Source organism: Rhinolophus sinicus, chromosome 12 (assembly GCF_057876585.1).
Source record: "Rhinolophus sinicus isolate RSI-liver-muscle chromosome 12, RSI-T2T, whole genome shotgun sequence".
Lineage (NCBI taxonomy): Eukaryota > Metazoa > Chordata > Mammalia > Chiroptera > Rhinolophidae > Rhinolophus > Rhinolophus sinicus.
The window spans coordinates 31,464,103-31,477,545 of record NC_142512.1 but is presented as its reverse complement, the minus strand read 5'-3'; the positions used below and the strand labels follow the sequence as shown (position 1 = coordinate 31,477,545).

Here is a 13,443-nt window from a genome sequence, read left to right as displayed (position 1 = left end):
TCATCTTGGACTCCTAGGAAAGGTGTAAATCCCACCCACGTAGTTAAAGCTTCCTTGCAGGACTGCTGCTTATTTTGAAGTTAACAAAGGCCAAAGAAGCCTATTGTGAAATGTTTGTTTGGAGGACCAGAATCTAAACTTACCCTCCCTGTCATGGTCATTTTTTTTTAAGGAAGATGACAGATTTGAGCCGCCTGAGAGGAGAGACTCCCATTATGCTAGGAGGAAGAGGATGCTCTCTCTGGTGTGTTGGTTGTTACTGTTGTTTTCCATGTGCTTCTAGGGATCTCAGGTTTGTCACCATGGCTGAGGATGGGGCCGAGCATGTGGGGAACACTATGACACCAGTTTCCTTCCTGGTGTGTCCCTGAATGGCCAGCATAGTCAACACAGAATCAGACCATCTACATTTGTACTTTTGCTGCTGACAGCTTCATTGTGCCTGTGATATTCTGCTGGGTAATTCATTTCCCCAGCATGGCAATATCTCCTGATATGCCTAATGGGTTGAATGTAATTTTGTAAGCTTTCGAAGATGAATGTCTCCCCTTGTGCTTAGCTTTGCCCTAATATGGGAAACAATGATAGCTACCATTAGGAAACAGCTTTGTAGCGTTCGACTTTTTGGGGCAGGTTGGGTCTCCAAACCACAAAGGCAGGAAACATTAGTGATTGAAATGATACACTAGATGTGGGTCACTTCATGTCCCTTGGTACAGCTTTTTTGCCTGCCTCTGCATTTCCCCGTCAGATGGTGAGGGCATTCTACAAAATAAGGTGATCTTTGCCAGGGTATAAAATTAGGGAATGAATAGTTTCAGGGATAGGGTGGGCTCTGGCATGATATGTGTACAGCCACTTACCAGGGCTGTCCTGAAATGGAAGAACTAGATGAGAAATGAGAAGTGTGACCCATGTATAGTGTCCAACACCCAAGCTGTAATTTTTCTTTAAACTTAGGGACAACAGTATAAAATGCATCCCTTGGAGTTTAATTCGGTTCAATTAACCATAAATGTACTGAACATCATCTACCATACACAGGACCCCAATCCTTGAGCTGAGAGGCAAAGGTCAAAGGTTAGTGAGGCCTGAGTCCTGCCCTCATGGAGATCTCAATACAGTAAGGAAAGTAGAGCTCCAAGTAACTGAGGACGTTAGACTGTGCTGAAGAGTGCGGATGTCGTTACAAATACAACCACAGTGAGAGAAGAAAAATAACCTCATTCTACTTGGGGACATAAAAGAGAAAGTTAGTATGTAGCCTCTGAAGCTTTCTACCTTCACCCACCAGCCAATCTGAATTCTTTTGAGACAATCTCGTCTCCAAAGAATCTTATGAGAGTTGACTTATTAGTTACGAGAGTCAGGACTCCCTATCTTGTCTGATTTCTAAGTGCGTCATCGTCATCATTGATAAGGATCAGTTCCAAGTGTCCCCAGTGAAAACGGAGAGGTCAGCATGAAGCGAGGTCTAAGACTCTTTCAGCTTGTCCTTTTTTTTCCTTTTAAATCTACCACTGCATCTGTTTTCTTGACTTTACAAAAGTAAATCCTACTAGGTAGACTCTTCCTTATTGGCAGCTAGAAAACAGAGATGGCTTCTGTGCTAATACATTTAGCAACAGATATTTTTGACTTTAAGATTTTCTTTACCAAAATAATAAATAAATCAATGAGGAGGAGGAGAATACATAGGAGGAAGAGTCCGCCTAAAATGCAGCAGTCATTTATCCTTCAGTATGTTGACACATCAGCCTGACTCTTTGACTTTGTGTTGAACACTTACTTACCTTATGGACTTCAGTTTTCATGCTTCCTGGTGAATATGTATATGATTTGATGGGTAGGTGTACGTGTACATAGGATCCTGAAGCCATGTTGAAACCCAGCAGTCTACCAATTGCTTCATTGTCCTGATCTGAGTAAACTCATTCTCTGAATTATGAAGACATGAATGACCAAATCCTAGGGCATTAACAATTTAATTCTTAAATTATCTGAGAATTCTGCATGACATTCTTAAAGTGAAGATGCAAAAAATCATCTTGGGCTTTGAGCTGCAAATAAAAGACCACCCCCAGAGAGATGGCCAAAATGAATGTTGTAAATGTCTCTGTGACGGCTCATAGTCCTCCCCCACCACTCCACGGCAGCCCAGGTCTCACTGTGCAGAAGCATGATCAAGGTCCAGTGAGCAACCCGTTTATTGGAAATGCTATTCTTTATCAAATCTAGTGCATCAAAGAATGTAGATGGCCTTAGGGAGGATAGTAAGAAGGGACCTGTGCTAATTCCTCCTGGAGAGATTTAGGTGAATACTGCCACCTATCGATAGGTGAAATATATGCCACAAATTCTTTCTCTGACCTGACATTGTGCTAATGCTTATCAGAGCAGATCTCATGACTCAGTTGGCCAAAACATTTTAATAGCCCCACGTTCATAATTCTTCATGTCTTTGTGATGAAAAATCAGTATGTTATACTAAGTCAAAACAACTCACACATTGTATTTCTGATAAGAGGCAAAGGAATGAGGCACAGATGCCGTGAAGTTTGCAGATGGAGATCTGGGTTTGAATCTCGGCTCAGCCCGGTAGTGTACACGAACAAGTTAACTCATTTCTCTGAACCTTTGTTCCCTCCTCAATAAAAAGTGGATAACCCTGTCGGTATGGTGTGAGAATTCAGTGATAGTACCGCATGGCACACAGGAGGTATTTGATAAAGGGCAGCATTGATGATTATTTTTCCACCAAGCTATGAGCAGTACCTATTTGTAATGTAATGATTGGTAGGTAATATGACAAACCACATCACGTGTCAGACCCTGGTGAACTGCTCTGCGCTGCTCAATTATCTTTCGGCAATACTACTTGTCTAGTATAGTATCTTTGACACCCAAAATTAGGACAGTGTGAACATAAATATTAGAACTTTAAGTGTGCCAATTGAGAAAATGAGGATAAATGGGCTTCATTACCAAATGTCTCCTGACTGCCCTAGAGGATATATGGGGCTGAGCAGATAAAGAAGTATGATAAAACTTTGGAGCTGTGTATAAATGGGGCTTTGTGACCTGCTGGATAAGGTTGAGACTTAGAGCCAGAGCTAGGAGGTTCACATTCCTTCCTCGGCACGGTGTGGGGGATCCCAGGCTCACACAGACAATAGGGGATTCATAGCTGGAGAATTCTAATGATGACTGAAAGGAGGGTGGCAGCCAGAACAAGAAGACTTTTCAGAAGCAGGGACCCTGATTATCACATCGGTGCTACAGCCTGGAGAGAGGCAGCTGAGAGGCTGTATGAGGCCGTTCTTGGAAAGCTGTCAGTGAAGTGTTTGTAACCTCCTTAAGAAAATTCCACTTCTCAAAAATGCAACCCTGGAAAAATCTCACATGATTCATTCAGATAAACACTCTGTCATCAAATCACACTGGAAGTCCTACGAACCATCTCTTTTGGAAGAGTCTGTTTTGAATGTCACGAATCTCGTCTCCAAGACTTAGAGGGGGGAAAAAATCCAAAAGAGGGTTTCTCAGGATTTTGGGACCTTTACTTTTAGTTCGAAAGGTCAACGGTGCTTTAAACAAAATAGTCAAGAAATACCATGCCTCTGAACAGTCTGCACCTTTTGAAAAGGTCTGCTTTGAATTGAATAGCCAGTGCCCTCCCCCACCCCCTTTTCTTTTTTCTTTGGGGCTTAGAAATTGAGAGGGAGGAGGAGGAAGAGTTTCACATTCATTACTCACAACTTCGCACATAATAAGCATGTTCAGATACACCCTGGGGTGTTAGTTTTCTTTTCCTATTTTTTTTTTTTTTGTCCCATTTTAGCAGCTTTCGATAAGTAGCACATTTTATTTTTGAAAAAAGAATCGGAGCCGTTATTGAGCAGCCGCACCCTAAGGAAGGTCAGGAGATTAGGGAGCGGAAGTAGGCTGGCCAGACTCCGCTGACCACAGTAAGGGACTGCCGCTTTCTTCCCATAATTTAATTTTGAGACTTCAACGAAAAGGCACCCCTAAAAAAAATTAAAAAAAAAAAAAATCTGCTGAAAAATTGTTAGAAAATGGTCATCAAAAAATGATCAATTTAAATTTATGTCTTACAAACAAACCACATAGAACTAACTGCAGGGCAGACGTGCATTTGCAATGATATATGGACAGTCTCATGGGCATGATTTTACAAGACAGCATGGACACTAGTAGCTTCTGACGTTGGTGGGCTTTGGCCTAATTTCACAAGTATCCTAAAATTCTAAATGTCGCAGTTCACAAATCAGAGAACGGTAAACTAAAAGGAACCTTTGAATTTCACTGGCCCAACTCCCTCGTTTTACAAGTGGGAAAACTGAGATCTCATGGTAAAAAGACACTTGCCCAAGGTCACACAGCCGGTGAGGAGCAGCTCAAGGACTCAAGCTCAGGTGCTTCATCCCAAACTGGGGTTCTTTCCACTGAGATAAACAGCCTCGAGATGGGAAACTGCAAACCCTCTTTCTAAGGAAACTCTGCCCTGACTCCTCTGCAAATGGCCCTGTGGGTTATCAGAGATAGTCTGGCCTGTCACAGCCTGGAATGACTTCTGTAGCTGCTCCTAAATGGCCTCTTCAAAGCAGTTTAGGCACGTGCTCATTGACCCAGTCTCCTGCTCTTTTCTCTGTCTTCAAAAGGCGGGCAGAGCATGACATAAATGCCGAAATTATCTGTGTTTGTGTATTGGGATCGCTGGATGTTACCATCATCGGCCATCACACAGGTCAAAACTTGAAATAAAAGTCAGCTTCTTTCTCACTGTCACTTCCTCTCCTGCTCTCACCGGTACCATTGATCAATCTTGTATGTTCTACCTCCCACATTCACCTCCTCATTTACAGTTTCACAGGCCCTCACCATCAATGTCTTCCTGCTTCCAGGTTTTTACCACTTCAGTTTATGGTCCACTATGGCTAGACCACAGGGGTCTTAATCAGCGGTGCCTTGATACCTTCCTACCTTCTCCTGCTCACATCCCCGTCACCTACAGAATACGGCCCGGACTCTTCGGCGTAGGATTGGAGCACTCCCCAGTTTAGCTTCTGCCTACGTTTGAAACCTAAACTCCATTAGATCCCTCCACTATTTTCTCCAGCCCAACTGGACTACTGTCCTTTCCCAAATACTCCCAGAGCTCTGTGTGTTGACTCTATTCCCTTCTCTTCTTTTCAACTCCCAGAGGCCTTCATTCCTCCAGGTCCAGGTCAAATGCACCTTCTCTGTGAATCCTCCCTAAGCATCCCAGAAGGAAGTAATAATTCTTTGGCGCTCCCTTGGCACATAGCTCATACTTTTCTTAATGACGCTTATTTAATTCTGCCCTATATTATCAGTTGCATCTCTCTCACTGAATAGATCTCTTTTATCTATGAAAAGATGTCTCATTCATCTTTGTATGGGATACAATGCGCTTCATCAATATAGTAAGTGCTTTTCTTTCTTAATATTTATTGAGCACTTATTATATGTAAGTGCTTGTTAAGTGCTTATTATTGAGCACTTATTATCTGTAAGATACAAACTGGAAGGGCTGGAGGAGGAGACAAAATAATTAACATGCAATCTTCTCTCTTCAGAGGAGCTTTAATGAGTGAGACAGGTTCACGAATAACCGAAGCAGGTGAACAGTTAACTGCGGGGGTGGAACAGGGTGGAGGGGAAGTGCTGAGTATGGAACAAACATTCTCAGTGTTCCAAATGGAAACACTGGTATTATGATACGGAAGGTGGGGTGAACGGGGAGTGGTGGAGGGAACGAAAAGGCAAGGCTGCTTTTACGTCCTATCTCTGTGCTGTGGTCACTACTAGAGTCCCATCTAGGTCTGGGCGATCCAAGTCCTCCTTCCCCTAATGCCAGGGGAATCTTCCTAAAGCAAGACTGATCATTTAATTCCCTGTTAAGATGTTTACTGTTGGATGCATCAAACATCGAATAATTGCAGGCTTATGCTAGGAATTGTGGAGAACACCAGTTTGTAAAGATGAGACAAACGCCAGGAAACAGCTAAAGAACAAAAAGCAAGAACATGCTATAAAAGTGCTGGGGGTGGGGAACAAAGTAAATGTGTAATCAGTACGGGTTGAGATTAGTCCAGAAGGAATACTCGGAGGAGGCCAGCCTTCTGTGGATGGGCATTTGGCAAGGAAAATTAGATTTGCCAAGTGAGCTTTAGGGTTCCTTTTAATTTTCATACCCCCGTTATTCCTTGAGGTGGTTTATTCAGTCATTCATAGATACATGCTAAGCACTTCAACAAAATACTCGCTAAATATGTATTGAATGCCTTCTATGTGCCAGGAACTCTGCTAGACACTGGAAATAGAGCAGCGAGTAAGAGACTTTTTACTGCAACTCGTACAATATAATGGGGATGACGGATATGAAACAAGTAAATGCAACAAGATAATGATGGGAGGGTATAAGCTGCCATAGGATCACAGAGCAGGGAACCTCATAGCCCAGGAGACAGAAAAATGTCCCTGAGAGGTGATGTTTAAGCCAAGATTCTAAGGACATGAATTAGTCAGACAAAAGGGAGTGAACATTCAGGCAAAAGAATATCATATGCAGAATTCTGGAGTTAAGAGAGAGTATGGCATGTCCAAGGAGTTGAAAGACATTCCAAAAGACAGCCTGGAGGGTAAGTAAAAAGGTGGCAAGAAATTAGGCAAGAGGTAGGTAGAGCCAGGTTATGGAGAATTTTGCTGAAGTATGTCAAAGAGTTTATATTTCATCGACGGACTTTTGGTACCATGAAAGTATTTGGCACAGAGTAGCTATCCTGCTCAGTACTTCATAAATGTCTGCTGAAGAGTGGATTAATGAATGAATGGATACATGAATGTGTCTCCTTTGCAATGGACGCGTGCTTATGAAATGACTCAGACTGGAGCATGCGCTCCAGAAAGCAATGCCCCTGTTCCAGGAGGCATCGTGCCCTTAGGTCTGCAGGGCATATTGAACCATGACCCCTGTGAGGCAGCCCCTAACCTTAGTAGAGTCACTCAGAGTCCCCTGGCTTACCCCAGCAGATGGAATTTAAGTAAATCTGTATTCACATCCAAGTTTTTCTACAGAAAAGGGTGAAGTATTACCTGGCAATCGTGTAGGCTTAAGTGGAGAAAGGTTAGCCTGACTCCTTCTTAATTCTTGTTGAAAAAAAAACACACAAAATATAGCCGTCTGAACGTCAAGGGCATGAATATTCCCAAATTCGATGATTTGTAGCCATGCTTCCATGAACAAATAAGTTCCAGAGAGAGAGAGATGTTTGCCTTTCATAGAAGAAAGAAAAAGTAAGACAATTGTGAAAAGCTAAACCTTGCTCGTCCCCTGGATATACAGGTGTTGTGAGTCCGTGAGTCTTGCCTCCGATCCCAGCTCCAGAACTGCACCTGTTGGGGAAGAGTGAGCTGCCAGGTGAAATGCTGTCTCCAGAAAGGTGGAGATTTTCAGGAACACAAGATGCCATTCCCAGGATACTAATTCATTACCAGGCCAAAAATTAACATTCTACCCTCTTGTTTATAACCAAGAGACTGTCTCCTGATTTGCTACAGAGTTCCATTCAAAACTGAGGAGTTGACTTGGCTCCAGGTATACATAACAGACCACCGTCAGTGCCTATTCTGAGGGTCCAAAATGATTCTGAAGTCATCACAGCAGCTAAGCTTTCATTTAGCAGAGAGAGAATCTGAACAGAGCTTTAGAAAGATTCTTACTGCTGTTGCTAGGGACGTGTGTGTGTGTGTGTGTGTGTGTGTGTGTGTGTGTGTGTGTGTGTGGCATTCATATGTGCTCTCAATCGGCAGTGCCTCCTTAATATACTAGGCAGCCTGTGAAGGTCATTTGCCTTTTTATTTCAGAGAGAAATGTGAAAAGTGCCTACATTAGCAGCTTTCTAGGAAATCCATTCTGTGTGTCTTCAGGCACGCAGAGCATAACGCCGTGAAAGGACCCAGGTGCACACACATGCATGCCTGGCATGGAGGAAGCGCTGGAATCTTCCTCCTAGCACTGGGTCTCTTGGTGTCCCAAGTCCCAGGTGTGCAGACAACTTTCTTGGAACACGCTCGGACAAAAACTCGAGGATTGGTTGAGCTGCCTCACCTGGATTTGGAACTTTCTTAAGAAAGCCCTTCGCTCCTGCTGGGAGCTTGTAAAGGCTTGCACAGGTGCCCTGAGGTGAGGGGATGTAGCTGCCGCCTGTGTGTGTCTGGTCCCAGGCCTGTGTGGGAGTGAGGAGGTGACTAGCCCCAGGAAAGCTGTAGATCATTTGCAGTCACCTTGCTGGATGGGCTCTTGGATGCCCGATATTTCTTTCCCTGCATTTGATGAAGTGCAAAGCGAACTAGCTACCTTGCTGCCCCTTCACACATCTTGTGAGTGACAGTTGGTTCTGACTCAGTCTTGTTGGACATGAAGCTTGCTGTCCCTGCATTCTGTTCCTAACCTCACACATACAACAGGCTGAAGACACACAGCAGTCATATATCCTTTTACAACACACACAAGAGCTTCCCGGGGCTGCAGTCCCGAAATCCACCTACTTTCTGAGCCAAGCTGTCTCCCTCTCCCCTTCTCTCCCTGTGCATCATTTGCTCTTTTCTTTCACAGTACGAGTAGCTCAGTGATCACTGACTTCAGCTTTTGCCTGTAGTGATCCTGTTCGCATTTTATTCTTTACACAGAATCGGAAGGAGGTTTGCGTGCTTTGCGCAGAGACTGAGCCACAGGAGAAAGCAAAGCCAATGTGATTTATTGAATGAAAGCTCTGGACAATTACCAACAACTTGCTCCTCTGCTGCCTCGAACAACCTCAACTGGTAAGTGAAATTTATTGTTGCCTTTCTTCACGTGAATGTGGGGCTTTCTTAGTCACTGATTGTTTTAAAAATGTGTATGTGTTGCTGCGGCTTCAATGATATAAAAAAACCCTGCATCTTCCAAACTTAGCTGCGGGCAGTCTATGAAGAATGCACACGAGCACATACACACACGGTGGTCTGTGACAGCTTCACACAGGTCCATGTGGAGAGGCACAGATGGGGGTGGGGAAGCCCCATGGCTGATACCTGGGCATTTGTTTGCAGCAAGCTTAAGGACACCATGTGCTTGCATAACTGATTAGCATTAACTATGAAAAACAAATGGTTCTTTTGTTGTATAAGATCATTTTCTAAGCGGGTTCCTGAATACCTGCAGAATACCTGTTGGATCAGGTAAAGACCCATCGTGCTGATAATCCTGAATACAAACCCAGACATACTGCTGTCTTAAATCCAGTTTGCAAGCTAGGCATGCAGCGTGGAATGCCAGCATTTGGTCCTTCCTGAGTCAGCGTGCCCATGAGTAGCGTCGTGACTGTGCTGTTGAGAACATCTGCCAAGGGGACACAGTGGACATGCTACATCCAAACCCTTTCTTGATCCACTGCCAACACTTTTACATCCATGTCTCTTAAATCCTTTATTCCATGAAGATACATGGTTAGTCCCTTGATTTCTTCATTTCCAAAATAATATGTAAGCCAGCCTCTGTAGAAGGGGAAAGTGAATGGAAAATGTGATTGCCTTTACCACCACCACCATCACCACCACCACCACCACCACCACCACCACCATCACCATCACCACCATCACCACCGCGTCTCCTTAGTCTTTTGTTTACCTCACTACTGCAAGACTTTATGGCAGCATGAATCTACCTTCGGTGGGCTCAGAGTCTTATATGAATGTCATATAGAGTTTAATGTCTTTGGTGCACTCTGTCTGCACCATATCACTGGCCATTCAGATAAAGTGTCCTTGGGTGCTGACAAGGATGGATGATGTTGGAACATTGAGCAGCATGCTTCTCTAAATAAAAACCAAAGTTAGGAAATCTGAGAGATGGGTGACGTTTTTGCCTCGTAGAAAGTATCCCTAGGCCACTCAATCACAAGAGCAGGGTCATTCTCCCATGATTTGGCTGTTTCACAAACGATGTCATCCTATCAGGAAGGAGACAGAATTGCCTCATGGTTAGAGATACCAGAATAACAGGGCACTTATGCTGGTTCCCAGACTAAGCGTGTACCTTTGGGAAACGGCCATACCCTCCCTGGATCTCCATTCCTCCATTCCTCCCATTCCTGATTGTTTCAAAGAAGATATGCTAAGCTCAATGAATGTATCCATGCGATACTACTTAAAGCTTCCTCGGTAAAGGGTGCAATAGGCCATCAGGACCGTTGTCCACACACTCTAATCTAGAGACCATGCCTAAGAAACCCACAATGAATGTTTATGTGCGGATAAGGAGAAGCGTGTCTCTTCCCCCACCTAGGAGATACAGAGCACCCTGAAGGAAGTGTGATCACCTTTAAGGGATTCAAAGGGGAGCATAGAGCTAGAAAATGGCATTTTAAAAAAATCCAAATTCAAATATACAGGTCATGTAAATAATTTTTTTCAATATTGATCAGTAATAACTGATTTTCTATGCTTATGATGCCAAGATACTAAAGATCTCAAATGTTTTGAAACATATACACATGCAAATATTTTGGGGGAGTTAGTTCAAGGATGAGTAGAATCCATGTATAGAACTTAGGACAACTTTCAGTTGTTCAAATTACCCCCATACTTATGCACATGGAATTAGCAGCTGTAAATGTACTGTGATCTGAAGCCAAAAAAAAAAAAAAAAATTGTCGTATTTCTAGGATTAAGGTACCTTAAAGTCTTTTTTTTTTCTTTTTTCTTTTTCTTTTTATTAAATTTATTGGGGTGACAATTGTTAGTAAAATTACATAGATAGGTACCTTAAATTCTTTCATAAGGGATTCAGTTACATATTATTGTCTTTTATAAAGTACAAATATTCTTAGGAGAAATAATAAATTAAGCCACTGATACCGTATCATAAATGCACGTATTAAATGTTTCCCATCTCAGGGGAAGCTCAAAGAACGTTGCATTAATATTAGATTAATTCTGCTGCTTTCTGTTTATTTCATACCTTTCTCCAAGAACTTCTCTCTTAATTATGATTTCACTCTTGATCAGAAAATTAAGTAGCCTTTAGGACAAGCTGTTTTCTTCTTTTTCCAGAATGCCTGGCTTAGACAATACCATCTAAATTTCCTCTAGACCCTGAGTGTCACGTTGTAGGAAGCTGAACTCACTATCTTTCGCCTTTTAAATCCACTCTCCATCCTGTATTCCTTTTTTTACCCCCCGATTATTGGTGGAGCATTATGCACCTAGTCAAGCAAAGCTCGTAGAAGTTCTCAGGTTTCCTGATTCCTTTAGCTCCTCCATCCAATCACTAACAAAGTTTGGTCCTTTTTACTTCTTTCATTTTTTGAGTTTGTCCAGCCCTCCCCATCCCCATTGTCATGCTGTAATTGAAATCATAGGGACTTTTTCAAGAGCTTCATACTTGCTTGTACCCTGTCCCTGGTTCCACCATCCCCACCTCCCCTTCAAATCACCTTCTGGATGCTACCAGAGTAATTCTCTAAAAACACATACCTCAGCTTTTCCCTATAAAGTTCTCTAGTGCTTCCCTATGGTAAACAGGTTGAAGTCTCTACCCTCCTCATGGCATGCAAAGCCCTGGCCTGGCCTAGTACCTCTCCAGACTTCTTTCCCACGGCCCTGGAATGGTGGATGAATTATATCACTGCGGACACTGACCGACCAGCAATACAATGGCATTTCACATCTCCGTGTCCTAACCTGGAGCTGTTATACCTGGATGCCCTTTTCTTTCCTTCCTGCTGGTTGCTTCCTCATTCACTGTTCAAGATCCTGCTCAGGGATCACCTTCTCTAACCCATTTCCCCATACCCGCTCCTCCCATGGACACCTATCATGCACAAAGTTAATCACTTCCCCTCCGTACTATTTCGTTGCTTTGGGCATTTGAGAGCAGCGTTTAGAGGTTAAGGTCTCACATACAGACCCATAGTGCCTGGGTTTGAATCCTAGATCTGCCCTTACTAGGGCCTCAATTTTTCACTATGTAAAATGGGGATGGTAATAGTCCTTCTTTCACAGGGCTGTTATGGGATTCAGTGAGCTGATACATATAAAGGCATTATTCTAAATAGTTCCTGGCTCTTGGAGAGCGCTATAGAAGTAAAAGCTATTATTATTATTATTCCATAATTTCACATATCACACTATTTCATAGCTACATACACTTGCATAACTGTCTTCCTTTTTAACCTATGAGCTGCTTCTGGCAAGGTAGGGTAATCAACTTATTTCAAGTTGCCCAGGACTCTCCCAGTTTGAGCACTGGAAGTCCTGCATCCTGGGGAACCCCTCAGCCCCAGGCAAACCCAGACAGTAGTTCACCCTCTGAGGAATCCCATCTTATGCACCTTTGAATTCCCAGGTCTATCACCTAAGTTATAACGTAGATCACTCATAAGGATTTATTGAACTTGAGAATCGACATTAATTGTCTTTCCACCTTCTTCCTCATAAAGATGCTTTGAAACTTCAAAAATTAATCTTCTCCTTGCTGTGAAGTCACAACTGACTTTTCAAAACTTATCCCTGAATATATTATTTTCTTAATGCACAGAGATAGACGAGGATGCTTCGCTTCCACCATGTTGTATATCCTCAGTGTAACAGAATTGGCCATCCTTTAGCAATCAAAGTCATACCTGTCATGTTACCAGCAGGTGGGGAATAGGATTGGGCGGTCGCACTGTCCTTTCTGTCTGGTGACAGGCAAATTCAAATCTGAAGGTCTCTAGTTCACATCACAGCCTGAAGAACAATCTTGTCTCGGTCAGAAATGTTCCCTTTGCTGCATGTATCTGTCTACCCAGCTGTCAAGAAAGGCTAGAGCTCCTGTTTCTAAGATGCTTTGTCTTACAACTGCTCCTCATCCAAACTGGCTCCGATAGTTTTTCGCAGTACAAATACAATGAGAAAGTCCCACAACTAATCTCCTATGAAACAGGGACTCTGGACGTGCCAGAACTCATAATGAAGGCAATATTTTTGTCTTCAGAATCAAGGTCTAGGAAGAAGCAGCTGACAGGCAGCCAGACCAAGCTCCCTCAGAATAATAGCCGAGTTGCTAAGAGTCAGAGTACAAATCCTGCGGTTACTGGCTGCAGGATCTTGGACAAGTTACCTAACCTCCCTGGGCCTCAGTTTCATTGTTTGTGAAATGAGAGTATAATAATATTACTGACTTCATCATAGGGTTTTATTACGTTTTGTGTTAGCCTGTGGAAACAAAGCATGAGGCAAAGCCGATTAAGAATGTTCTATTAGGTATTGGGAGATACAACGTCAGGGCATCAAGAGTGCAGGAAAAGGGGAAATGAGTCAAGGAAGGAGGGAAAACAAACATAGGTTGTGCCCGAAATAGCAAGTCTTCATAAG

General features: G+C 43.0%; 1 protein-coding gene across 3 annotated transcripts in view; it reads left to right on the top strand.

Annotated features, from left to right (window-relative positions):
* The window catches only part of ANKFN1 (ankyrin repeat and fibronectin type III domain containing 1), a 378,383-nt gene that overhangs the window by 218,124 nt on the left and 146,816 nt on the right, over positions 1–13,443 (top strand). For all 3 annotated transcript variants that reach the window (XM_088802168.1, XM_088802169.1, XM_088802167.1), the window contains exon 3: positions 8,737–8,871. Coding sequence is in view for 1 of the 3 variants with exons in the window: in XM_088802167.1 (XP_088658293.1) it covers positions 8,737–8,871 (135 nt within the window). In the remaining 2 variants the exon portion in view is untranslated. The remainder of the gene's footprint in view (positions 1–8,736; positions 8,872–13,443) is intronic.